This window comes from Chaetodon trifascialis, chromosome 4 (genome assembly GCF_039877785.1).
Source record: "Chaetodon trifascialis isolate fChaTrf1 chromosome 4, fChaTrf1.hap1, whole genome shotgun sequence".
NCBI lineage: Eukaryota > Metazoa > Chordata > Actinopteri > Chaetodontiformes > Chaetodontidae > Chaetodon > Chaetodon trifascialis.
The window spans coordinates 24854052-24881818 of record NC_092059.1 but is presented as its reverse complement, the minus strand read 5'-3'; the positions used below and the strand labels follow the sequence as shown (position 1 = coordinate 24881818).

Sequence of the window (27767 nt, the reverse complement as noted above, 5' to 3'; positions counted from 1 at the left end):
ATATGACGGTTATGAAAAAAAAAGCACATGACGCAAAACAGCGTCCGTGGGACGGTCCGTGAACGCATCACCACTAACCGCCTTTTGAAAAGCTGCAGCAAAATTTCAACATGATCATTTTGTCATAAATCATATTCAGTCGATGGAAAACGCAAATGATTAAATGATACTAACAGGGTTGATATTGAGTGGAGAGGGCACAAAGGGGATCATTGTTGCTTGCAGATGCCCGTCAGTGGTGCAGTCGCCCTTTGAAGGTTCTCCAATCGCAGCGCATAGCGCGACCGAGGGAGGGCGGGGCTTGGTCTCCCCCCATCTCTGCTCCAAGCCCTGCTTTGGCACCATGTCCCATTGACTAGACGGTGACCAACCAAGCAGCATATCCCACCACGTCGCTGAACTGAACGCCATCAAAGTGGGCAGGTGATGAGTGGGGCTCGGGTGAACTAGAACTGAGAGACTAAGTGATGCGCACCTCCAGGAGGTCACAGTTTGGACAGGTTTGAGACCTGTGGCGCTCATGGATGAAAGACCAGCAGATGTTTAGTGGATCCCAGTGTGGACGAAGCTCCGTTTTCCATTTCTACACAACCAGCAGGCCTGGCCCCGCTCAGCTCCACATGGATGGATCCCGCTGCAGGAGCTGTGCTCGTGGAATACAAAGCCCATGCTGGTGAGCATGCCCGCCTGTCCGAGCCCACTCCTCTCCGGGAGCCTCTCCACAGCCCTCTCCTCCTGACACAGTCTCTCTACTCGGACACCCCCTGGTCGCTTTGAGTCCCCTCGCCATGAGGACGGCTGCTCGGTGATTCGGTGCCTCTGCGCGGATTGGAGACCCCCATATTTGGATCGGGCTTTTGTTGGCGCACACAGGATTTATCTGCACTGTGGGCTTTCTTTGTGTCAAAGGGCTTAACGCAGAGTGCGCGGACGGCAACAGAGCGGGGGCTTTGCTTCGCCCGCTGTTGCGCCCAGCTGCTCTCTTTGTGGCGGGGCCGTGATGGCAGCCGGCCGCCCGGAGGCGCAGGACCACCCGCCAGAGAACGGCTTCACCCCGCTGGAGCACCCAGTGCCCCGGCTGCTGCCGCACATCGACGGCTCGGTTCTGCCGTCCCTGGGGGGCTTTGGGAAACATCAGAAGCAGCTCGTGGTCCTGACCTGGATACCGGCATTGTTCATCGGCTTTAGCCAGTTTTCGGATTATTTCCTCCTGGCACAGCCCAATGGCACGTGCGTGCAACCTCTCGCGAACCACAGCAACTGGACCGCGGCTGCCCCGCCGGTCACCGTCACCGCTGGCGCGCCCGCGCTGCAACTCAAAGACAACGGCACCGGGGAGGGATACGGCGACGGCAGCAGTATGCTGTGCGCCTGCAAGGAGTGGAGGCTCGAGCTGCAGACGGGACTTAGTCAAAATGTGGTTACCAAGGTAACGAGTGAGCAGCAGATAGACCCACATTGTAATCGCTCTGTCAGAGAAGAAAGCTCTCTGTTCCTCATCATCATCCTCACCACCGTGTGTCTTCATCGTCCCTGGCACTCACTTTAGAGCAGAGCCTTAAACACACATAGTAACACAGCTGATTGACAAGTTACCCACTGACCTCAATATGAGAGGACGTGTGTGTGTGTGTGTGTGTGTGTGTGTGTGTGTGTGTGTGTGTGTGTGTGTGTGTGTGTGTGTGTGTGTGTGTGTGAGCTCAGAGAAGAAAGCAGCTGTTGACAAACTGGGATGCATTGTGTGTGTGTGTGTGTGGCGTTGAAGTCATTATTAGTGAGACTATTTTACAACAGATTCTGGCAAATCACAGAAAATAATCAGTCATTGGTGTTCAGTTGAGTGGACCTTGCTTCACTGGGCCAGGCTGGATTACCAACTGGGCAAAGTGGGCAACTGTCTCAGAGCTGGAGAACTAGAGATGCACCGATAAAACCTTTCCCGTCGCAATGCTAAGTCTAGTATCTCACCTCGATATATGTGCATTCTGGTACCGATCCAGCGAACAGAGTGGCTCGCTGTTTCCAAATTGCGTCCCCTGCTGTGACTTAATGAATGTAACTAATAGAAGAAATTGAAATTTAGAACGACATTGAGGAAAAAAATGCATTTAACATGGACTGTTAAGTCTGGCCAATATCCTGATCGGCTTAATGAGGATCGGTTCATCCTTGCCCAGAACTCCAGGGGCCCTGAAAGCTCCAGATTTACTGTGCATCTGGTTTGTGCTAATTTAACTGTGAATGTATTTGGGAGTATGCCACATTAAAGGCATTCTTGTGCCTCATCTCATCCTGATGCCGTGTTGTGAGGAGGGTCTCTATGTCAAAATACAGTTGTAAAACCTTTATTATTCCATTTTTTATGCTTATAGGTTGCATGTTCATACAGTTTAATCACATAACAAGAGAGCCAATCTGGAGCCAGGTCTAGCAAAGAATAATGCACAGGGAGTGGAAGGAATGGGGCCCCCCAGGACCCCTAGAAGGTTAATCCTGCCATGCTCTTGTGTAAAATCTAAAACTTCAATAGCTGATTTTTGCTTGGAATTTAGTTTAGACCGCAGAATTTTCTAAAGCAATAAAATTGTACAGCCATCACAGTACCATCGCTCAGCTCTGGCATGTGCGCATGAGTGCTGTCTGTTTTCTCAGATAACGTTGGTGTTAATAGTCCGTGCATAATAAACCCATACTGGCTGCGTTCTCCACATCACCACCGGCCATTTCACAACCAAAAGCATAAGTCATAACCAATAATCATCTCCTTCTACCCTCTCCTCTTTGCTCCCCGGCACAGTTGGAGGCTCAGCGGGGAGTTCTGTAAACCATTGTTAAACACCAACACTATTTTCACACACAGCTGAATCTCTCCGCTGGGCTCTCGTAGATACTTTTAGGGTCATGCACAAATATAGAGTACACATCGTGCTTCCACATGTGTCTTTGGCTGAGTTTCAGAGGCTGAGAGCTGTGGCGGTGTGTGCACTGACCCATGGGCTCAGAGGAAAGAGTGGAAAGCTATTGATTTCTGTTATTATAGACACGTGTCCGCATTCACATCCCTCTCACGCACATTCACGCTTGCGCTTTCTTTTTTTTCCTTCAAAATGTACATTTGAATATTTCAAAAGCGTTTGTTGCATGTTTGCACACTCGACAACCTTCATGAATTATCAAAACTGTGAGTCAGAGTTTGACGGGCCTCTGATGAGAGAAGCCCACATTTCTTGTTGTTTCTGTGCAGCTTTCAGATTAAAACTCTGCTGCTTTTGTTTAATTCCCTTTCATCTTGTTATGGGTGGTTTTCTCTGAAAAGGTGACTTGTTTTCCTCTCTCCATCTTTGTGGCTTGTTTCAGTGGAACCTGGTGTGTGACTCAGCCTGGAAGGTGCACATTGCCAAGTTCTCTTTGCTGGTGGGCTCCATATTTGGCTACCTAGTGATGGGTGTCATGGCTGACTGGTAAGCTGCCTCTTTTGTGTCTGTTTAGTGCCTCTACACAGCTTTGGTTAGTTAACCCTACACGATCCACTCACCTACAGTATTTTTATTATGCGTCTCTAAGATTTCTGCCTCTGAGCCAAAACAATGGAGGTGAATGGACTTTTCTTGATGCTCTTAAAACCTCCAAAAATGTAATTTAAACAAGTCTAAGAGTTCACACCCACGGTAGTGTGAAGCTGTACTTTGGCACAGTGGTACAGAGAGCTAAATGCTAACATCAGTGTGTGAACTTGCTCGCAAAAACAGTGCTTACAGGCTTTAGCAAGTATGTTTACCACTTCACCGTCTTAGATTAGTGTGTTAGTATGAGAAGATTTGTTAATTAATCTAATCAGTTTGGAGGTATTTGATTATCAACCAAAGCTTTGCACAAATCAGCAATTTTCACCTGATCATGGCTTTAGGTAAAATACAGTCAGTCATCCAAGTTATTTCAATTCATCCTGTGAAATCTACCCAACGGTTGTTGAGACATTTCACTTTTACACAAGAATTATGTGCCAGTACATGGTATACATGGACATATTTAACTGGATAAGTAAAAACGTTGATATGCCGGCATGAGAGGAAATGTTCCTGTGGGGACCATGAATATCTGTACCAAATTTCAATCCATCTGATATTTGTTGACATATTTCAGTCTGGACTGGCAGACATTTCCATCCATAGAGCCACTGAACTAGTGACAATGGGCCTCATGCATGAACATGAAGAACATTTCAAGTATGAAAAATTTGGCTAATGCCACAAATTCTCTGAAATCACTCGTATGTGCCACTCAAGAACAAATCAGTCTGTGTGAGTGGCTCTTGCATGAGGCCTGGTGTCCTGATTAGTCCACAGTCTTTACTGTCAACTGAGACAGTTTCTTTGGTGGAAAGTGCCGTCGGTAAAATCTGTCCAGGAGTTTCCAGGAGATTGTTGTTTTCAGACAGACGATGTTGCTTTTAAAATATTTAAATGATGCTTTTTAAAGCTGTGAGCACCACAAATGGTGTCTTGAAACATTGACATGTAAAACCAAATCTTGCCGGCTCAGTGAGACAATATGGTTATTTTTGATCGGGTGAACTGACCCTTTAAGGCTGCGCTGTGGTCACGTCTGCAGCCTGTGAGCCACCTGATTCGCCTCGTGGGAAAAAAGTCCCTGCATTGTGTTTGGGATCAGTAACCATGGAAACCATGTAAAGAAATGTGCAGACTGAGGAGGCCTCAGCTCTGACCCGACCCACTGACCTACTGACCCCCCTTAAACCAGGAAGTCCACAGAACCTGAAGGAAATGGTGGCTGGAATGGCGCCTTCACCCGCCTGCACATCACAAGCTTCATTTCTCAGTTTGTGACATTTTTAAACACTTCTCAACATCTTTCTTTTTCTGCTTCTCTCTGTTTTGAAGGTTTGGTCGACACCCAGTGTTGATTCTCTCGGTGCTTTTCATGCTGGTGTTTGGTCTGAGTGTTGCCTTCTCTGTAAACGTCACCATGTTCAGCACCTTGCGCTTCTTTGAGGGTTTCTGCTTGGCGGGCCTCGCTCTCTCCCTCTATGTGCTCAGTAAGTACATGCTTCCACTCCTCATCCCTGTCTGTCTTTTTATTTCTGCTTTCCAGCTCCTGTATTGCCTCACCTGTCCTCTGTCCTTTGTTGTGCTTTTTTAATTGATGCATGAGTAGTGTGGATCCCTGGATGGGACACAGAGGAGAACATTTATAGGGAAAAAACCCTACTGTTGCATTCTGTTGCAGAACTTAGGAGAAATATTTTGCTCGTGTCCCACAAACTGACCAGACATTTACCTAAATGACCTAAACTCTCCTCACCTTAGGATATTTACTGTCTTTGAATACTGTCCTTTAACTGTTGTCTTTTTCATGTGATTTCTTTGGTGTCTAGGACGCCCTTTACATTCTTCTCCCTCTACATGTTTGTTTGTTATAATTCATAATTCCAGTTTTACAGATAGAAAGGAACTGCTAGCTGTGTCTGGTGCATGGACTGTATTGTGCATTGTTAATAAAATGAAAAAATGAATCAGGGACAATGATAGAATTAAGTCAAAGGCTTTATCATACTATCACTAACATAGTCTGATATCTCATATTTGATGATATAGTAAAAGGTCGTCAATAAATCAAACCAAAACAAAATTGGCCTTTACTTTAAAGGTATGCTATGCAGGTTTTACCAACAGGTTAGCTGGGTTAGCTTGCCAAAGTATCAGCTTTTTCGTCACAGCACACGTAACATTCCTTCAACAGCAGCTTGCAGTGTACGTAGAAGTCGCGTTGTTGCGGTGGCGTCGAGCCACGTTTGAATGTTGTGTTTACAAACAGTAACCAACAATTCCATCATAGTGCACCTTTAACATTCGGAGACTGACATGTTCATCGTGCAGTTGCTCTTATGATTGTTCCTCCTCTGACTTGTAGTCAGCTATCTTGCCAGTCACTTAGCTTATACAGTTTGTAATAATGCATATTGTAGTATTTTCATTCTTTTTGGGACACCAGTTAGTAAGAAGTTGTAGTGAGAGCCAAGTTCTCACTAAAATTTGTAATAATAAAAATTACTAAAAATCCAGGCTTGGAACTTGACCAGGATGTCATACGATTCAAATTTCTGAGAGACAGTCTAATGTCTTTTGGGGGGGTAAACTCCACAGATTGAGGACAGTCCTGGGATAATTGAGTGCTGGTTGTAACCAGAGCAGGAGGACAGGTTGGACCAGTGTCATGTCAGCAGATACTACAGCTAAACATTTGGAAAGATGACACAGGAGTAAAGTGACGGTGGATATATGAAATGGCAGGAAACCAACACTTCTGGTTATGTATTGCACACGCTGACATGCAGACTGCAGTGGAACAGCAGCTAGCATGGACCTCAGCTATCTTTAGGTGTTTTCAGTTACTTTCAGTTGCTTTAATTCTTAAGGTTTGTGGTGCATTTTGGTGCCCTTACTTTGCTTTTTTTCATGAGAGAGCACAGACGGTCTGGGTCTCTTCTGTAGCTCTGCAGAATAGCAGCCAAGGTGTTCTTAACGTCACCAAGCTGGCTGACAGCATTTTCATTTTTCCAGAGATTGCTGTCACCCCACACTGCATTCCCCCCTGTCCCCTCTCCCTGCTGCTGTCACCTCTTTCTCACCCTCTGCAGGCCTCCTGTCTTTCAGGCCAGTAGGAGATTAGTCATACATTATGCGTGAGGCGAGGGCAGACTCTGAGCTCGCCGCTGGGGCGGGTTTTGTCCCTCTCAGCGGGGGTTCCTGATAAATCTCTGCTGAACTGCTTCTAAAAACAAACAAACAAAATGGACGCCTCCGAGCCGTCTGCCGAGAGACTCCAGAGGGTTGAGTGTAATCTGTGATGTTTCCAAACAAACACGAATAAACTTTTGTGAAGTCCAAGTGGAATGAGATTCATGTCCATCATATATGATGAGTGTAAGATGAAGACAACGCTGTAACAGCAGTATAGCTGGAGTCATGAAGGGATTTTGTGGTCAGCGTTATTGATCACATGTGGTAATTACAAAGAGTAAAATGAACAGTAAATAATGTTACAGCCAGGGCCGAGCATATGTCCAACACCCGTCAATCATTCATTTGTAATCTGCTTAGTCAGCTAACTGTCCAATGACATTTTATGTGAAGCACATTCAGTTTCAAAGCTGTTTCCACGCTGCCAATAACGCTTTGTGGGGAGATGCTGAATGTCTTTAAATGTCTTAATTTGTTGGCCCAAAAGTAGTCAAATTTCAGTACATATAGTCTAAAAATTGCTCAAATTCACATCATGGGATGGAAGGGAGCAATGGCAGATATTCCCAGCAAGCAAGCGCTCCCGTCCATCAAGCAGCTCAAGATGCTGGCTGCCAGTTTTGTGGTTCCACTTTCACTCTTTAGCGGAGTTTCTCGCTGTCTGACTGTCTCACTTTCAGATTTTCTGTTTCAGTCCCACATTAGCATCAGTTAAGACCAACAAAACAGAAATAGAAACACAAACATTAGCTAGAATTCTTCAAAGAATCGCAAAACGTAATGTTACCTGGATAACAAATGATTTGCTAACAAAACGTATTAATGGCTACTAATGTAACCTGAGCAGTGAATGACTGCAGTTAAAAACGCTCTCTATGGGCAATGTAGCACTTCTTATTTCAGTTCAATGCAAAAACTCCAGCTTTTATACTTAACTTTACTGTAAATCTCTACAGTTTGCTCATTCATGTCCCACACAGACGGACTGTGCTCGTCGCTGTCCTGTTATTAAAGTCTGTTTGCCAAATAAAACTACCTGTAATGGGAGGCAATTTTTCTATACTCCACTTGTTTGTGTGCTCCTTCTTGACAATGATGGATTGTGTGTGTGTGTGTGTGTGTGTGTGTGTGTGTGTGTGTGTGTGTGTGTGTGTGTGTGTGTGTGTGTGTGTGTGTGTGTGTGAGAGAACAGATTGTATGCATGCACTTTGAAGTGCAAAAAAAGGGGGTGTTTGTGTGAGGTGTAGATGAATCCAGGAGGAGGAACCGTCGTCTCGCTGCCACAGAATGACTGCCTTTGAAGCAAATTTACATTATGACAGCAGATAATAGACACTGCCATCCCATTAACAGTAAAAAAAGAGGCAGAATAACAGCACACTCATGCAGATGCTTGAAATTTCCAATAAACACATCCCCAAAAGGCTGAATATGTGCTGTGCTAACACATGAGCTGTGAGGAAATGCAGCCTGCTATGCACAGATTCAGAGTGGACTGAATGTATATGAAATTTGTCATTACTGTACCTCGTTTCTGCCAAGAGAGGTACAATAATCAACCGTGCAGGACAGAACCAGCGCAGTCGATCAGTTCTTTGGCAGTGACGCACTGTTTCGTTGTGTTGGCTCTGTAGATCAGCACATTGGATTTGAAATGAATAAACGGCCATGAGGCTGAAGTGTTGACCTCCAGTAGGAATTTGAAGGTGTTCATATACATACTGGATGAAACAGTTAAGCAGGACAGTGATCCTAATCATACAAACAAGGCGACCATGGATCATGTACATCCTCATCAGATGAGCAGCGACACCCTTTTTAGACAATGTCTCTTAGTTTTAAGGTGCCAAAAGTAACTGGACAAGTGGCTGTAAGGCTACCTCCTCACACACTATGTCTAAAAATACATTTGAAAGTTTCCTCAGGAACCACAGCCTCATTGATAAAGCTCTGGTTCTTCCTGGCCTCAAAACCAGCATCCTGTGGACAGGAGTATTGGTGCAAATTGCTAGAATAATAGCTTGCCTCCTGCGCAAGTAGGCAGTAGTATCATTATAAAATGCTGAGTTGAACTGCACAACAGCTGCTAGCATAGACAGCAAGGTCACTGTCTGCGATTTGTTACTCATGTTGAATTAACTGCTGGTAGTTAAGACTGATGACTTTGTGTTCTTCTGGAAAAGGTCATGTGATAGGGGCATGACTAATTAGGGAAGAACATATCGGGACTGATCCAATCAGGAAGTGGACATGGATGTCTCCATCTTTGTTTCCAGAAGTCTCTGTTTTAGGGGTTCCAAAATGCTGGAGGAGTGTGGATGCTAGACGTAAACATAACAAAAGTTATGTGTTCTTGAACAAACGCGTGGTAGCTGGGATGTTGGCTTAGATCTGGGATTGTGGTGACATTGCTAAAAAGGAGTCCTGCAGGGCAAGAAACACGAGCAGTCAGACGATCACACAGGTTGTAAACAAGCCAGCTGTTAACTTCTTATTGGGAGGAGAAAACGAAGGTGAGTGGTACGTGTTACACCATCCATCACAGTCAACAAATGCACCGTCGCGCTTGACCTACTGTACTTACTGTAGTTGTGTGTGCACACACTTTTCTTGTGCAGTGAGGGATTTTCCAGGCCTTAACTTCAGCCAGCTTCACGTCGTGTTTCAGGGATTTTTTTGCCTCCCTGGTCATCAGCAGGTGAAACACGATGATGTGAGGTCATGTGACCGACTTGGCATGTTACTGTTTGGCCCTAAAAAAATTCTTGCTTGCTTTGTCTGTATGTTAATTATCCTGCTGCGCTGTGCTGAAATTGGGGCACTGTGCATAGAAAGGACTAATCTAAAGCTGAAAGCAGCACTTTAACATGAGAGACATTGTTTCAGTTCAGACTGCGAATGCAGAAAGAAAGACTTCAAACTGTTCTGTAATGTTTAGGCTGCAGCGAGGAGCAGATCAGATAATGTAGCACACACATATGCTGCACTGTGGATGAGTGTACAGTAAGTATGCATGGTACACGCTGTGGTTGCACTGTTCCGTCTGTATTGTCGTGCCTGTCTCCTCGCAGAAAGACTCTTTCAGCCTGCCTTTTCTTTCACCCTCTGTCACCGTAAAAGCAGCTGAATTTCTATTTCTAAATCCAGCAGCACTCTTGCCCTTTCCATTTTCATTCCATGCTTCCCTTGACTCTCCTCTGCCCCATTCATCCCATCCTCCTCCTCCTGCTCTCTCTCTCTCTTGCTACCATTTTATTACTAGCAGCACTCTCACCCTCACTCTCTCATTTTCTCGAGGCTCATTTGAAATCTCTCATCGTTCGGTTATCTCTCTGCACCACGCAGCGCATAATAAACTCCACTGGAGCTGCCAGCAGAAGCTTTAGTTTGCTCTGCTAATGTGAGTGTGTTGATGTGTATGTATGTTTTGTGCATATTTGGTTGTTGCACCAATTCTGCATGGGGTTTATTAGTCTGTAATTTAGCACCTACCTCAGGGCCGTCCTGCAGGAGCTGGAAGGAAAGAGCTTGTGCCTCTTCATTCCTTTTGCTTATTTTTCTCTGTATTTTAGCACACACATTACATGTATTTCCATCTTGCTACCATGGCTCTCCATCATCCAAATTCATCTAGACAATATTATGTAAATACAAGTGTTGTTCAGGCGAGAAAGTATTTAAACGCAAACCTTTCAGGAATACTCTGGAAAGGCTGTTCCTTCACAGCAGACGGTCGATGTAGTTAGTTTAGATTTACAGCAGGGAGAAGGGCAACTCAATGCCAAAAACAAAAGCATCAAACATCCAGAGAAACTTCTCAAAGCGCTGCTGCAGCATGATCCACTTCACTCCCACTGATCCATAAGCTCCATATGTTCCCAACAATCATGGCTTCTCCATTAAATTAAATTATGCTACATCCTGTGGAGCTTTAGAGCTCTGACAAGGAGATGGTCTGTCAGGGATATGTTTTATTTAGCTCTCCTGTGGAGGAACTGTGAGTGTTTGGAACAGAGCTTTAGACTTGAGACTTGGACTTTGTCAGACTCAAGCTATGAACGTGAGGACTTGAGACTTGACTTGGACAGACATAGTGAATGTTCAACCCTGCATTAAAAATACCCAAGGGGCTGCATTGGTGGGATAGTGTTGTTTCAGGTGCGAGTGAGACAATGAAATATGATGGAGGAAGTCCAATTTAAGTCTTAGATGCATGAGTTTGAAGGCTTCTTGGATGCCAAAACACTGCAATGGTTTATAACGTTACAGGGAAGGATTTTGTGTCTTTAAAAGCAGCTGGATCGTCAGGTACACGATATAAATATGGCTTTTAGAATCAGCAGAAGTAATCTAGCAGGATTATGCACTCCTGAATACGTAAGTGGTAAATGCAGAAGCTAAGTGCATTGTGTTCTGGTGACAGCTGAACTCAGGTCAACATTTTTGCTGAAGCCCGCTGCATTGGCACCCCCACCGCATTGATAGACTGGTCTCATTTGAAATAATAAGGGTGCTGTGGTGTCCTTGGTCTGAATGTCACCTTGCTTAAGACTTGACTGCTAGACTTGACTTTAAACTTTAAAGCAAAAATAGTCACAAGTTTTGACCTGGTAAACCTCTGGGACAGTACTGGCTCATAATTGTCATCACTCACTCATCACTCATCACAGAGACCTGACAGACTTGCAATTTTCTCATAAAGGCTGTTGACTTCAAATTGTTGACAGCTCAGTTGACTTGGAATTAGCCTCAAGAACTTGAGACTTGTTCAGACACATATTTGACTTGAATTTGCTGCAAAAGACAGACTTGGAGTCATTTAAAAAGTTTCTATAGATGTTTTCCTGTGCTCTTCCCACAAAATTGTGTCAACATTTGCATTCACTGTACATCCCAGCGGACTAGAGCTGCTGTGGCAAGCTGCAAAATATTCAAAGCCACTTTTCAAGGCCTACAGGGAGTCAGCATTTGATAGTCACAAGATGGATTTCAGCAAATGAGGTTTGCATGGACTCAAAGGAATTAGGCAGCAGTTGCTTTTACACCAGCGAGACAAGGTTAATATCTTTTCCTCTCTGTCTCTGCTCCTTAGAGATTGCAGCTAATGACAAAAACATGCAGTATACTGTATGGAAGTGTGTGTGTGTGTGTGTGTGTGTGTGTGTGTGTGTGTGTGTGTGTGTGTGTGTGTGTGTGTGTGTGTGTGTGTGTAGGTGTGTGTGTGTGTGTGTGTGTGTGTGTGTGTGTGTGTGTGTGTGTGTGTGTGTGTGTGAGAGGTTAGCTGGGGGGATGACTACTGCTGACTCAGCTGGGGAGAAGGACTGTCCTGTCACGCTGTGCCCTTGTCAAGCCTTCTGTTTCCCATCCGTGACTCTCTCTGAAGTCATCTACATAAGGCAGCAACAAAACAATATTTTCATCAGCAATTCATTTAGTTTAGTCTATAAAATGCCAGGAAATAGTAAAAAATGGTGGTGACCACTTCAAAATGGCGTGTTTTATCTGACCATTGGTCCAGATCTCAGTGGTATTCACTTTACGAGCGATATAAAGCAGAGACTTGCAGCAAATCCCCACTTTCGAGAGTCTCAGACGAGCTAGCGTTTGGCATGTTTCTCCATGCTTGCAACATGAATCCAGAGATGCCAATTTCAGTTGGTCAGTCTCCCACTTTGGTCAAGACAGAAATATCTCAATAATGGGATGAATTAGTGAGGAATTAGGTACAGATAATTGTGTCCCCATCAAGATGAATGTGCCACCACCAGCAGATCAAAGTTGTCACTATTTTCTGTGTAAAGCCAAATGTGACGATTTGAAAGTGCTCTTTTTGTCCCAGACGGTCTTAAACAAAAAGACAGCCAATTAACTGTTTCATTAGGTTAAAAAAAAGCTGCAAATCCTCACACTCGAGAGGCTGTTATTTTTGCTTGAAAAATGAGTTGAATAATTAATTAACAAAACAGTTGCCAAATAATTTTCAGCTGATGGTTCTAATATCAACATTACTGTATGGATTGCCACAAAAAAAGGGTGCAACAGTTGATCATTTTATCCTGAATTACGTCTGTGCCTGTTTGGAACATTCCACAGGTAAACAGCTTCATTGGTAACAGGTGATAGTATCATGATTGGGTATGAAAGGGGCATCCTGGAAAGGCTCAGTCGATCACAAGCGAGGATGGAGAGAGGTTCACCACTTTGTGAACACATGATTGGATAAAGGATAATAGTACACAGGCTTGGGGACACTTAACAAAACAGTTGTTTGCAAACACACGTCATTGACAGATGATTGCATCCTGTTGTTATTTCTATTTTCCACAGCGTCCCAACTTCTTTGGAATAAAGGTTGCTGAAACTGCCTTAGAAATGTTAATGTTAATGTTATAAAGGATATTACTACATGGGTGCAGGAACACTTTGTAAAGCTGTCAGTCTTGCAATGATTTCATTCTGTTCTATTTATAATTTAGGCAGCATGAAAACTGCTGTTGACTTGGGGTGGAACATTTCTTCCTCTCTGTGCATCCACACCACACACACTCGCACAGACCATGGTTCTCACTCTGAACTCATGCTGTCAGAAAGCCAATTGTCTCTCCACGCTGTTCTCATGCCCCAGGCAAGGTTAGCAAGGGAGCAGCAGACAACACAAAGTGTGTGTGGTGGTGCTGTCAGCCATTTGTCATCAAAGATTACTTTGGCCATTATATCAGCTGCTTTTTGTTGCCTTCTCTTTGTCTTTAGCCTCCCTTTCTTCCATTCTAGTTTTTGTTTTCCACACCCTCAGCAACTGTTCACTTTCAGATGTAAAGACAGTGCAAAAGCTGGTTGGTGAAAGGAGGAAGAGGAGGGAGGAGGGAGAGGAAGGGGTAAGGAGGGTGGGTAGGGGTGGGGGATGGTGGCTTTACAAAGGGTGAGGGAGCCACTTCAGCTCTGATGAGCAAGAGGGGAGAATGGGCAGGAGGGGGGTGAGGGAGGATCAGCCCACAGGGGGGGCAGTGAGACAATCAGCACAAGGAGAACCATTCTCCCACTCAGCTGGAACAAAAGGTCCTTGCCAGTGCATATGTGTATTGTGTGTGTGTGTGTGTGTGTGTGTGTGTGTGTGTGTGTGTGTGTGTGTGTGTGTGTGTGTGTGTGTGTGTGTGTGTGTTGATACCCTTGTATAGTCGGCGGGATCACAAACCTCCCCAGAGAGTTGAGGAGTGGTTTTTGTTTGTGAGGTAGGTTTAGGGAAGCATTACCTTTGCCAAGGTACAGTTGATTTCTCAAGTGTGTTTGTGTGTGTGTGTGTGTGTGTGTGTGTGTGTGTGGCTCTGCTGTGAACAGGGGTATCAGACAGGGCAGACAGCGAACCAACAGCAGTGGAAAGTAACTAAATACTACATAGTACTTGTAAACAAGCGCTGTACGTACTGTAAGTATGGTAGCTAATTGTACTACTACAGTTTACAAGCTACTCACATTTTCTCCAACTTCAGTTAATTTCAAGGGGCTATTAGACATGTCTTGCCACTACATTATCTTACAGCTTTACATACTTGTTACTTTGCAGATAAAGGATTCACATGCAAACATCAAAATGAAGATTTTTTTTTATTAGTACCTATTTGTACATAGAATACTACTGTGTGTACTATAATTCTGCATAAAGCTGCATTTATTGTTCTTTGGCCACTTGGGGGCAGTGGAACAAGTTCAAGGCACAACATTGACATTAATTTTTTTAACGTGATGGTTAATGTGTTAGCAAACAGATGATTATTTCCACATCCACCAGACACAAGGTAACATTATCATCCCAATGGGTTGTTTGTAGTCACCTGATAGCTGTAAGGCCAACGTTCACTCTCCTTCGAGCTCTGTTTTGGTTTCCACCAGCTGGTGAGAAAAATAATTATAAATAAATGAATAAATTAGAAATAAATAAAGTAATTCTTGTTCATTACAACAGGGACTTTCAATGTAAAGCAAAGCTCAACTATGAAATGATTACTCACAGACTAACTTCTTGGGTCAGCTATGACTGACCATACTTTTGCTTTTCATGTGCAAGGAAGCACAATATTTCAGGTGATTCACCTTCAGATTTATCCCAATAAAGTGATTTAGGTAATTGAGGTACATGGTCACAACTCATGTAATCGTTGTAACAAATCAGGATTCCCTTTTAGAGCAAAGATTTGAGTGAGACCTGTTTCCATTGTCCGAATGCTTCTTACACCAGTGGCTAACAGACAGACAGAATCTGTCTTTCTCCTCTGATGCACAACAAGAGAGAGAGGCAGACAGGCAGGTGAAGGATTATGGGTCAGTGTAATTTCCTTCATCTGTTTTGGTTCCTGCAGGGAAGGCTTTTGGAGACATTAACTCTAAAACAGTCTGTCTGGGGCTGAGGAGGACAGAGATGAAGGGATTTCCAGTAATACCTTTATTTTTTCTTTCTCTGTCTTCCTGCCTTCTGTTCTTATCTGGAAATCTTTGTCATCTTTCTGTCTTATTCTTTGTTTTGCTTTCCTTCCCTCCACCTTTCTCCATGTGTTATTTATCTATCCTTAAGCCTCCCTCTTGCTAGTCTTTATTATCATTCTTCTGGTGATTCCACTAGTGAATGAGGGTTTTTTCTTGTCCTTTCGGGGGGAAAAGTGATTTGTATTCTTCCCCTCTCTTCGTACTTTCTCGTCTCCCTCCTGGTCCCTTTCCTCCTCCCCCTCTTTTGGTTTTTCACCACATAAAGAAGTGATGGTACAGGAGGCCAGGTTTGTGAGTCTTCCCTCCCCCCTCGCTCCCACAATGGTCACCTTCAAAAAGACCTTGCCATATGGACCAGGCCATCTGGACTGTACCATGTTACAGGCAGTAAGGGAGGGAGTGGAAGCCCAGTCTGAGGGAAATTAAGGGAAAAATTCTCACCAAGCAGCTGAACCCTCTCAAAAGCTTTGACATGTAGTCCATCCTGAGTTCATAAAGAGGTCTGATGTTAAACTTGTGTGTTCTCCGGGGAAGGATCAGTCATAGGAGTCCTTAATAATTCAGAGAGGATATTCAACAGTGGCCCCACCATTAAACAAACAAACAAACAAACACATCACACTCTTCCAACCCAGGCTGCTGTTAGTTTACTTATGATGGTAATCTCATCCACACACATACAGCATCATTTACGTGGCTTTACTGTTGCACCAACAATACAAGAATCTGCATTTTACGTGAAACTAAATGTTCCTCTTTGTCTCCTCTCTCTGTCTCTGTTATTTTAGGGATCGAGCTTTGTTTGCCAGGCTGGCGTTTCTCCATGACCATGGTGGCCAGTTTTGTGATGGTGGGTGGGCAGCTACTGATGCCAGGGGTGGCCGCTCTCTGCCGCAATTGGCCAGACCGGGATGACTGGCAGGTCCTTCAAATTGTCATAATCAGCCCTTTCGTTCTGATGCTGCCGTACGTCTGGTGAGTCCCACCCTCGGAGGAATTCCACAGTGGTGGGGTGGGAGGGTGGAGGGAGTGGATTCTTCTCACGCTGAGCCAGGCAATGGCTTGTACAGTACACACTGCACACACAGTACTGAACACACTCTGCTTCTACTAGTAGACAATCCTCTCTTTCTCCAATCATTTGTCATCTTCCCTCCTTCTGTTTCTTCTTCTTGCCTTCACAACATATTCTGTTCTCATCCTTCTTTGTCTGCTCTCTCCATGTCCTTCCCATTGCTCTCTTTCTCTCTGTAGGATTTTTCCTGAGTCGTTACGCTGGTTGCTGGCCACCCAGCACTACAGGCGGTCCAAAGCCATGATGCTGCGCATTGCCAGGAAGAACCAGGTTGACATGACAACTGTGCCGAGCGGAGTTCTTACAGGTGAGGAAGATTTCAGGAGGGACATTAAACAAGATGAATAAGCCAAAATCCATCTCCCTATCAGTTTATGCTTTCTTTTGCTTTATTCATTTCATTATCTAAATTATTTAAATCATCGTCATGTTATGTTGCAACTGCTTCTTGGTGTGATGAAATGAACATGCAACGAACATAAAGACACTGACTCACATACAAAGACTCAGTGGTCTCCTTTTCATGTGGCAAACATGTTGAAGCAACAACATTTCTCAGCTCCTTACTGTATATGATGAAATGCAATTGTAATCAGACAAACACAAAGAGCACGTTCCTTCAGATGACTTCTCGATGTAAGATCAACAAAGTCTCAAACAATTATTTTCGTTACAGTTTAATGTGTCTGTTACTTTTGTGATTCATTTTAAATAGTGAAAACTGCCCATCTCAGTTTCTTCAGGCCTAATATCCCGTCTTCAAATTGCTCATTTTGTCCAATCAACAGAACAAAACCCAGCAACAAACAATACGATAAAACTAGGAGACCACATTTGAGAAGCTTGAACTAGTACATTTTTGGCAATTTCTTTGAAAAATAACTTTTATTAATTAATTTTAAGAAATTGATAGGTGATCAAAGACATAAATAATTAATTGCCTTGCAACCGCAGTCCTTAAAGAAGTGATGTGTTGGTGATTTCCTTCTATTAGATCTCTCCTCTCTGTGCCACCTCTTCGTCCTCTGCCTTGGTGATTGATTCATTGTTTCTGCCTCTCCCAGTGGCCAAGCAGACAGATAGATGATAAGAGTGAGCAAAGGGATGTGCTATTTCTATCTAAAGTCCCTACAGCACATTACCTTGTCTGTGCTAAAGGTCCTGTGGTGGTCAGTCTCTCATTACCTTATGAAAGGAAGGGTCTCAAGGTGTGCGTTTCATGTTTCCTACCAGAACTGGAGCAAGAGCTGCACAAGAAACCCCAGAGAACCTGCATTGTCAAGATGATGAGCACCAGGAACCTGTGGAAAAACATTGTGGTGCTATGCGTCAACTCGTAAGTGTGTTTGTGGCTGAGCTCGTGAATTTCCTTGTCTGATCAAAGCCAACATCCGTAATGTTGAGAAAGCATGAATAGCACATGAGCTCGCCGCCCAGAGAGAAATGAAGACATGTCTGTGAGTGTAAAGCTCCTTTGCCCCGTGGCAGACGCATGTCTCAGGTACTACCTCCCCTTCCACTTTCTCACTGTCTGTCTGTGTGTTGTTTGTGCAGGCTGACAGGTTATGGAATCCACCACTGCTTCGCCCGCAGTATGATGGACCCAGAAGCCCAGCCCACTGCTCTGTGCCACGCCGACTATTACACCATGGCTGGCATCGCTGTGGCAACCTGCCTGGCGCTTTGCCCCGCCGTGGGGTTGATGGGTCGACGTGGAGGGCTACTCACTTTTATGATCATAACAGCCCTGGCATCGCTACTACAGCTGGGTTTACTCAACTGTGAGTATTTACACAGAGAAATACATGAGAAGAATAGTTTACTGGCAAAATCCTGCAAGTCTTTGTTACCGATGCTGCACCTGTCAAGCTTTGCATTCTAGACATGGGCCTTTGATTCAGACAGAAGGAGATAAAAAAATAATTGATTCTGAGACTTAAGATGACTGAATGACATATTATGCCAGCTGTAGCTAGCTAGTTAAATAACGTTAATTATGTGAGATGCTGGAAAACCCTACATAAGAATCTTTACTATAGACTTGATGTTTACATTGATGAAACCATGCTAACTTAACACTGTAAGGATGCTAAAAAGACTAAGGCTAAAATGTACTGTACAAGTTCACTGAAATGTTAGCATTTTGACCATTGATCCATTTCAAGGACTTGGAAATAATGTAGCATTGTTGTGCAAGGTTAAGCCTCTCAGTCAGACTAGATGTTACACGAATAAAATCTTATTTCTTACTGTACTGTCTGAACTCCTCTGAAACCAGCTAAGATCTAGCCATTATTGCTTACTAGCACTTGTGGAATACCTTCCTGTGCAAAGGTGTCTGTTAGCTTCTCTATGATCTGGCCACTGGCTGGTACAGATAGGTGTAGAATATGTAGTAGTAGTCAGACACTACCAGATAGGACCGCCTGTTGTACTCACACAGATATCCACCATCTTTTTGCCAGGGTCTGGAACGTAATACAGTTGGCACTAGTGGCTCTTTCCTTTATGTGCTTCTGTTCTCGCTGCAAAGCATAGCAACTGAGTTTCTTCAGTTGCTATGTCCTGTGAAAGTCTTGGCCACCACACTGACTATTTGGCTCCTTCTGCATTTCACTTATGTTTGGTGAGCTTCATGAATCCTTCCTGTAATTTCTGTTCTAATAGAGGTGGGAATCACCTGACCACTAAATGTTCTACTTTTGACAACTCTGTCTGGCTGTCTCAGGTATTTTCCTTTCACAAACTGTCCACCCTGACTGGATGAGCTGCATCACTACCTGGATTTTGGGTTTTGTGGTTGTTTGGTCTCTGATCTCTTGTGTTCTCTGTGGTGTAGCTGGGGCATGACTCAGGATTGAGTCTATATGTGCATCCACTCTATTGATGGAACTTGCCCTGGGCCCCTGGAGAGAGCATCGACTACTGCTAATGTCTTTCCTGGTGCACATAGTCTCATCAGCAGCCTCAGGCACCTTATCAGGACATATCGAGGTTTTTACTGTTCATTAAGGGTACAGTAGCTTTTGGTCAGAGGTCATTTTAAAACTGTGAAGTCCAAATGGGTATTTTTCAAAGTTCTCACAAGTCCAAACATTAGCCAAGCATTCTCTATTTGACCATACCTGGTCTCTGCATCCTGGAGTACCTTGGAGCAATACACCACAGGTTTCCAGTCCTCACCCGCTGCTGCAGCAGGACCCCACCAAGCCTAGTAGCATCACAGAGGGAGAGTACAGGTGCAGATACTATGGCAGACTTCAGTCTCCGAATGGCAGCCTGCTGTGCAGGAGCCCACAGCCATTCCACCTTCAGCAATTCGTAGAATGGTTGTCAGGCTGTAGAGAGCGCTAGGATGGTTTTGTCCATGTTGTTGACCATTCCTAGGAACCGCTTGCACTCTGATTTGTTTTGAGGTTGCAATAAATTTTCTATTCCCACCACTCTCATCAAAGATGTGCCCCAGGAATCAAATCTGCTGCTGTTTGAACTTACGTTTAGCTCTGTTCAATTTGAGGCCAGCTGCCTACTTTCAGTACCTGCTCCAGACATCTATCATGGATCGGATTGGTTTCTATATGAAGTAGGATGTCATCCACAGACATCTTTTCGTTCCAGCCCCTGTAAGGTTTCTGCCATTTTCTGTTGGAAGATTTGTGGTGCGTTTCTTATTTATCATACCAAATGGGAGTCGGCAGGAGGCATATCTCAGAAAGAGAGGGATGAAGGTGGTTAATTTGGGGATGTCCTCGTGCAGAGGAATCTAGCAAAATCCACTGGTGGCGTCTAATGACATGGACACTTTAGACCCTGCGAACTGTGGCGTGATTTCCTCCCACTGCACTACACGATACAGTTTCCTTCGGTCTCCACAGCATCGGGCCTCTTTTCTGTTAGGCATTAGGACTGGGACCATAGTGGCACACCACTATGTGGGCTGTGTAACTCTGTCAAGTGATGTCCTCCTCTTCCCAAAGGTGCAGCTTCTTCTTTACTGAAGGCACAAGTAGCAGTGTTACATGTCTAGCAGTGTGCACTGTGTATGGCTGAGTGTCTTCCTTTAGAGTGATTTTAACAGGTTCAGTCTTTAGCAGGTGGCAGGTTCTGACATGACATGCTGACATGCTCCACTCTCTTCTCTTTACTGGCGACTAAGCGAATTGCTACTGTTTTCTTTAATCGCACGCACAGGAAATCTCTATTTTTTGTATCTGTAGACAGTATTATCCCTGAACCAGCCTGTGCATCTGAACTTGCCCCCTGGGCAAACAAAAGGTGTGTCTGCAGGATTCAGTTTACAGGCTTTAAGGTGATGATCGGTACCCGTGCCACTCCTGACTCCATGTAATGTCTGCTTGACATCAGATCAAGAAGAATCAAGACTCAGATAACTGGGAACACCCTGCACTGTTCAGTGCACTGCTCTTTGTATGCCAACACACCAAAAACATCAGTCCTTCCTGACGCTTTGCTCACATCATGTACCTCAAAGTATTGTGAGATGTGCACTGATGCTGTCCTTACGCCATAGGAAACTCCATTTATCACTGTAATTCTAAGGCATTACAAGGAAAAGTGTGTTAGATCACTGACACGATGTGATTACTAGAAAAAACACACTTGGGTAAGACACACAAAGGAGTTCAGCATATATATCTCAAGCCATATATATCTCAAGCCAGTAGCAGGACAGAGATACTAAAGTTAGCCTAAATGCTGATATAACGCCATGTAAGACTGGCTCTCAGTGGATTTGTCAGTCCTGAACAAAGCTTTGTCTGATATCACCTGTTAGCCCACAAAATAATAGACTAACCTCATGTTATACTCTGTCTGGGCCTCGAAAGTAATGCTAGAAGTGAGGCATGCAAACATTTACATTTACTTTACAGCTGAAAAAAAGGTATCCATTCCTAACACTTATTGGAAAGGCAAGAAAAAATGCTCCAAACTGTTTGTATGGTGGAGTTTTTAATTGTCATTCTTACTAGTGCCCTGTGCGCTTTGCCGTCCCAGCATGTTAAGATTACTCTTTGACAGACCCTGCTGTGTGTAATTGTGCTTTTTAAGTTATGATTGGACAATTGCTGTCCAGGGATAGGTTTATTAAAAGTTCAAAAATCAGTCCAGAAAGTTATGGAAAACCATCTCGGACAGACAAAGAAAATTGTACAGTAGACTGAGTTGTACCCACACAGCATGACATTCCTGTGTCATTAAAACAGAGGAGACTGCAGTTAAACCTTCAGTCTAATTGGAGTCTCCCGTCATTCTTCCTTTTTTGACCTACATATACAGCACAGAAGTCATTATGTCAGGCTTCTGTGGTAAACTAGTTACCTCATAGTTATCTCATAAGCTTTTTTTATTCTGCTTGATTTGAGTCAGCACTGTGCCTCCCTTTCTGCTTATTAATGACATGTTCTCCTCTCTCTGACTCTCCAATGCTCGCTCGTGGAATCCAGTGATTGGGAAGTATAGCCTTCGCCATGACACAGGTACGCCTATTTGTGATATAAAATGATTCATTGAAAAAGTGAAATATTTTGTTGATCTGAGGAGCAGGCAATAGTTTACTGTATTGTAATGTAACCTTAAGGTCCCTGTGCTGTGTGCTCCTGGTTTAATGTTAAATGAGCTGTTGTTAGTGTTTCATGTTAAATGTTTCTGGTTACATCTTCTTGTTCTGCTTTGCACAGTTTTGCGAGACACTCTGAACAGAAAGTTCTCGGTGGCCTTCTCCATCATCGGCATGTTCTCCTCTCATGCAGTCAGCACACTCAGCATATTCTTTTGTGCTGAAATCACTCCAACTGTCATCAGGTGAGCCTGAGTGGTCAGCACGTCTTCAGCCTTTTCATTACATCCATAAATACAGAAGCTGATGAAGCATGCTTCAGGCCATGTCTGAAATCACGTCCTATTTGCTGCCTATTGTGAACTCTGCTTACTATGATTTCATTTGAGTGTCAAAAATCTAAGTGGAAAATGTGATGTTGTGAAAAACTGTGATGAATTTTTAGTACTGACAGAATAGTGAATGAGTGATTTCAGACCTAAACCTACTTTGTCTCCTGATTCCATACTGCATACCCCAAAAATATGTTAAGTCTTTGGAAAACCATTCTGCTGTCTCTTTTTTAAGTTTAATTGACAGCGATTCTAAAGTCATGGTTTACCTGTTGTCTATCAGCACATGTTAATCTGTTTTTTACACTGATTTCTTGTGCTGTAACTGCAAAAACAGCATACTTTGACAGTTACTGTATAGTCCACACTGTATATTATTACAATGCGTGGAATCTTTGGGCTCAGCTCTTGTTCTTCTGTTGCTTATTGGCTCCATCTTGTGGTGCAGTTTTGACTGACAGTTGAGTTTGGACTTGGAGCCCATCAAGGGTTCACTATGCTTCAGATGAACCAGTGGAACAAATGAAATGTTGTCCGCAGGGGTCTTATAGCAAAAGTGTTAATACCTCATACCTTTATTCATGGTGCTGCACTCATTTTTACACACAAAAAGTAGCAGAAGCAATTGTATGAAGAATGGAAAAAGAAAACTTGGCCAGTCACGGAGTGGATGTGGGGGTCAGTTTTCATTTCATTTGAAGCATACTGATGCCTTAAGAGCTCCTGTAGTTAGTTTGATTCATGACAGGCAAACTTGATCATGGTTCTACTACATTTCATCTCTCTGTGCAGGGGAGGAGGGCTGGGCCTGGTCCTGGCCAGCGCCGGCTTTGGCATGCTCACCGCACCCATCATGGAGCTCCACAACCAAAAGGGCTACTTCCTGCATCACGTGATCTTCGCCTGCTGCACCTTGTTGTGCATCATCTGCCTGTTGCTGCTGCCTGAGCCGCGGGGCCAGCCCCTGCCGGAGAGCCTGGCTGATGGAGAGACCTTCACCCGTCAGACTCTGCTCCACCCAGGAGAGCAGCACCTGCTTCTCGCCAAGAGTGACGGGGACTACTCCCGCGTCCACGACACTCCGTTACACCTCTCAGCCACTGGGGGCGCTACAGTGGCAGTAGCAACCGCTCTGGCAGCGGTACCTGCCACATACGCTCTGGCGACTGGTGGGGAGGTAATTGGAAATCGTGCCATAGCCAATGGGGTGTGAGCATCATAGCAATAGTCTCCTACTGTGCTATTAATTGCTCAAGCATTAACCAGACTGAATGGTCATTGAACTTGTGAAAAAACTTTTAAGGGAAAAAGAATCGTTCGGATGAACCAGACGAACTCGTGTGATGATGAGGTTTGAGATGGTGACGATAGTAAATTTGTGTAGTTTGTAGTGACTATGATTCATTCAAGAGTTGCCAAAAAATATTGTACTGGAACAATATGGTATCTGAAGTCAGTGTGTGTTAAATAATATGAAAGTCTTCAGTGGCATTGGTGATTTTCTTGCACTGCCGTCTGCTCTGTGGAGGGTGATTGAAAGACGTAGACGCAGGCAAGTGAAGAGACAAAGTAGAGCAGACTAGCTTTCAATAATATGTGCTCTGTGAGTTTTCTGTTTGTAGTTTTGACGCGTTGAGAGAGGATTTCACTGCATCTTAAAATTCTTTATAAGTTATTTTGCACTAAATGTCAGACACAATCAAGTGTTTGTGATTTTCAGCCAACACATTGGAGATCCAGGGATTGGCTAAACCACTACCACTCTTTGCATGAAAGGGCACAAATAGTTTTACATGTTTTTTCTTCTTATTTGTGGTCCCTCTACTAGAAGTCCAATGTGGCACTTTATCCTCAGAGGTGAGGTCAGTGTAGACACTGATTTTTAAAGAAAGCATTACTGCTGTTGTTGCGGTTGTATGATGGTTGTCTGATGCGATGAACAGCCGGAGACCTTGGCAGACTGTATGTGTAGCCTATAGAGACTGTGGGTGATGCTAAACAAATCTGAGAGTTGAAAGGACATCAGAACGTATTTCTGTATGTCTTATGACACGTCTCAGCATTTAAATGGCTTTATCATGATGGCTCTGTTCCTTTAACAAAACAGAGAATGTAATTTAAGAAAACAAGTATTTATTTTGTCATGCTGCCAAGGGCAATTTGTTGCTTGAAATACCTCCTTGATTAGCAAATATCTCCACTCCAACTCTCACTCCTTGTTCTCTGTACTGTGGTAATGTTGTAATCCTGCTCCTAGGATGTGTAACTCTAGCCAGAAAGCACAATATTTTACAGTTTTTTGAAATAAACGTTTGTGAAGATTAGAATAGAACAGAGTTGTCTGCATAGACCTGGCATAGTTGTGATTAGTGTACCTTTATACACTTTACTACTATATGTAAGTATCCCTTAGGAGTGCATTAAAACGTAAGGTATTTCTACATGTGCCATTCATTCATAATGTATGGACTGTCAACCTTACTTTTCTAGGATATAAGCACACTGAATAGATAAACCATCCCATAAACCATTTTTGTCCAAATGTACCTGAATCCAGATTCCAACATCACTCATTTTTTACATCATATTCAGTACACAGCACAGATTTCGGACACCCTGTACGGTTTGCTAGTTTGTATGTTTTCAACAGTTAAACACTCAGAGAGCGAGAGAGAAAAAAAAGAAACTCAACCACTAATGCTGTTTTCTAAGTGTTATTTTTTAATATGATGCATTTGTACAAAAAGCCATAGGCCTACATGTTTTGATAATAAATCACTTAATTTATTATGTCAATAAAAGAACACTTGATGTGACTCTGGTGGTTATTGTGTTGAAGTACAGTTACAGTATCAGGAGAATGAACGTCCAAAGCACAGGAGGAGCACCTGATGTTTCATGTCGCCCTGCATGTCCTCAGAGCTCAGTTAACCATCACATGAGTTCAAAAGTGTTCAGGGTGAAGCTCCAGCTCCTTTTTGATCCTGTTCTCCACCAGAAGACTGAGGTTGGGATCTGTCATTGGAAGACTGCAACTCACAAAAACTTGCTTTTTGGTCTTCTTTGCTGAAAAACAGGCGGTTGTTTCACGTTTAGTTTATTTAATACACAAAATGGTTTAGCAGCAACAGTGAGACACAGAAATCCATGCAGTGTCTTACATCATTACCTAATCTCTGTGCCAAGGAGTTTGGAGCGGTATCGGATGGGTCCCCCATGACTAATGAAGATAAAGGCATTGAGTCCTGCAGAGAGACAATAGGTTGAACAGTGGTTAGTCCCTCTGCGTACAGGAAGCATTCGCTCTAACATCAAAGATGATGTTTCACTGACATGATATCTGTATGTCAGGTCCTAAATATACCACAGAGCTTTAAGACAACATGACAGTGCTTTCCTCTCAAAGGGTCGACTCATCCAATAAACTGTTTTCTCACATTTGGCTGCTTGAGGTGAGACAATGTGATTAAAATCCTTTGCCATGGTATATGTAATTCTATATCATGAACGAGTCAAACCCTCTCTTCTGTGTACGTATCCTTTGACTGCAAATTGTTTCCTTTTTTCAGTTAATACATCTACACTTTAGTGAATCTCTCTCCCTCTCCTGAAGATGCATTGAAGGCTCGGTTGACTTTCCTGTATTACTCTCCAGACATTATTATATACATTTAGAATTTCAATCAGCTGCTTTCGGGTCTGTGCACCCATGACAAGGTGAAGAAATGGCTGGCCAAATCAATAATAAATAAAATGATTTTAGCATTTCATTTCACAGCACAGAGGCCTTACCGCTGTCCCATACACTGTCTGTCCCTTTAGGGAAAATGAATTCAATATTTTGATACCTTAAAAACATTTTCTGCAACAATTTACATAATCAAAATTGTTTCCTACTCCTGAAACTTTCAATTGGAGATATTCTACAAAATTAATGCTAGAAAACAGTTTAACGTTTAACACTGAACATCATCATTATATAGATTGTGAAATGAGGAAGAGGAGACCAGTTGCATTTACTTTACTGTTGTTTTCTAAGTGTATTACTTGTCGGCATTAAAAAAAAATGACAGAAGAAAGTCCAAGTTAATCATGAAAAGCCACAGAACTCGCTGTGAATTGGAATTTCCCCCCGCGGGACTAATAAAGGAATATTGAATTGAATTGAATTGAATTGAATTGAATTGAATTGAATTGAATTGAATTGAATTGAATTGAATTGCTCGACAACTCTGCAGTGTTGAATCTGGGGTTAGTGAAATATGATGTCTTTAACTGTGGAACGACGTGCCCACAAACATCCAACAGCTTCAGCAAAATCCTCCAAGAATCATCACAAGGAGAATCTTCTTAATCTTACTGTTCAGCAGAAGTTTCATTTTGTTGCCTTGTCCATTTTATTGAATCTCACTCAGTTTACTTGCAGCCTTTGAATCAGTTTGAAGCATTTTCATTACAACTTTGAGCTTTATCTCATGTATGTAAGTTTCTTTACAAATGAAGTTTATTGTTGTGATTTGGGCGAACTAACCCTTTAGGCCTTCATACATCCAATCATACCCCGTTACAAATAAATAACTGCATTCTGTATTTCATAAAAACCTGTTTCATATGACAACCCTGTGATTTTCTAGCCTTCGGTTCAGTCACATCTCCATCTAAAGGACACCATTGTAGTTACCCGGCGGGTCCCGTTTTACGCGGCCGTGCGTCACGATAACACAGACTCCATGTGTAAACTTGGTCCAGCTGCTTGTTCACTGTTTTCAGTTGTTTTGTCTTTACTTACATACTTGCTGCTCATGGAGACCGCCAGGTTGGACAGGACCGGAGTCGAGCCCACCCACAGGAAAAACCCGCCGCTGAGCTTCATAACGTGAAAGTGTACGACCTGCTCCAAAATCTTCTCCGAAAAATTGTGCATCGTAATGACGTCCAGCGCCGCTCCGTTGATTCCTGTGTCGTTCATTTTGTTGAACTCCAGCTACCTGCCACTAGCGACCATCTGCACCCGCGCTTGCTGACTGTAAACAGACTCGGCTACTTCCTGGTTAGAGAAAAATGGCAGCCCAAAGCAATCGATCAGTGGCGCTCAGACGTGCGGCACTGGCATAACTGATCTAACAGGAGGATGAACTCAAATTGACTATCATAATGCTACACTGGAAAATATGCACAACTAAATCCTGCTAAAGTACATCGACATTTATCTGGACTAAATTATGTCCGACGTTTAAAATCTGCTCAGCTGGGCGGTCTGTATTCTGATATCAATAGTATCTTGCATCAATTGTTGCCCAGTTTCCATGGACATACCGTAGACGCAAAACCAAATATACAAATTACAGAAAATCATCACAGTATATTCTTTATACATTTACACGAAAAAAGTGAGCTCATATTGTATGTGTGTATTATTCAGTTTAGTTTGCCTAACTTTTCAAGCTTTCGAAATAAAACAAACCCTTTGAGTTTTCATCAAACTAAAACAACTGAGTTTTTTTTTTCTGTCTTCTTTAAAGGTGCCCTCAGGTTATCATATA

General features: G+C 43.4%; 2 protein-coding genes across 2 annotated transcripts; one reads left to right on the top strand and one right to left on the bottom strand.

The window, feature by feature from the left end:
* Positions 1-86: 86 nt before the first annotated feature.
* LOC139329932 (solute carrier family 22 member 23) lies at positions 87-25040 on the top strand. The gene is made up of 10 exons (XM_070960588.1): positions 87-1429; positions 3358-3461; positions 4902-5056; positions 16028-16214; positions 16494-16621; positions 17548-17650; positions 17869-18095; positions 21780-21812; positions 22014-22137; positions 23017-25040. Exons 1-10 carry the CDS (start codon positions 1001-1003, stop codon positions 23435-23437), a joined length of 1911 nt encoding a protein of 636 aa, XP_070816689.1. The 5' UTR covers positions 87-1000; the 3' UTR covers positions 23438-25040.
* psmg4 (proteasome (prosome, macropain) assembly chaperone 4) lies at positions 24926-27277 on the bottom strand. The gene is made up of 3 exons (XM_070960592.1): positions 27014-27277; positions 25394-25469; positions 24926-25290 (listed from the first exon to the last, which is right to left on the bottom strand). The coding sequence occupies exons 1-3, from the start codon at positions 27191-27193 to the stop codon at positions 25169-25171; spliced, it is 378 nt and encodes a 125-aa protein (XP_070816693.1). The 5' UTR covers positions 27194-27277; the 3' UTR covers positions 24926-25168.
* Between the last annotated feature and the right edge of the window lie 490 nt (positions 27278-27767).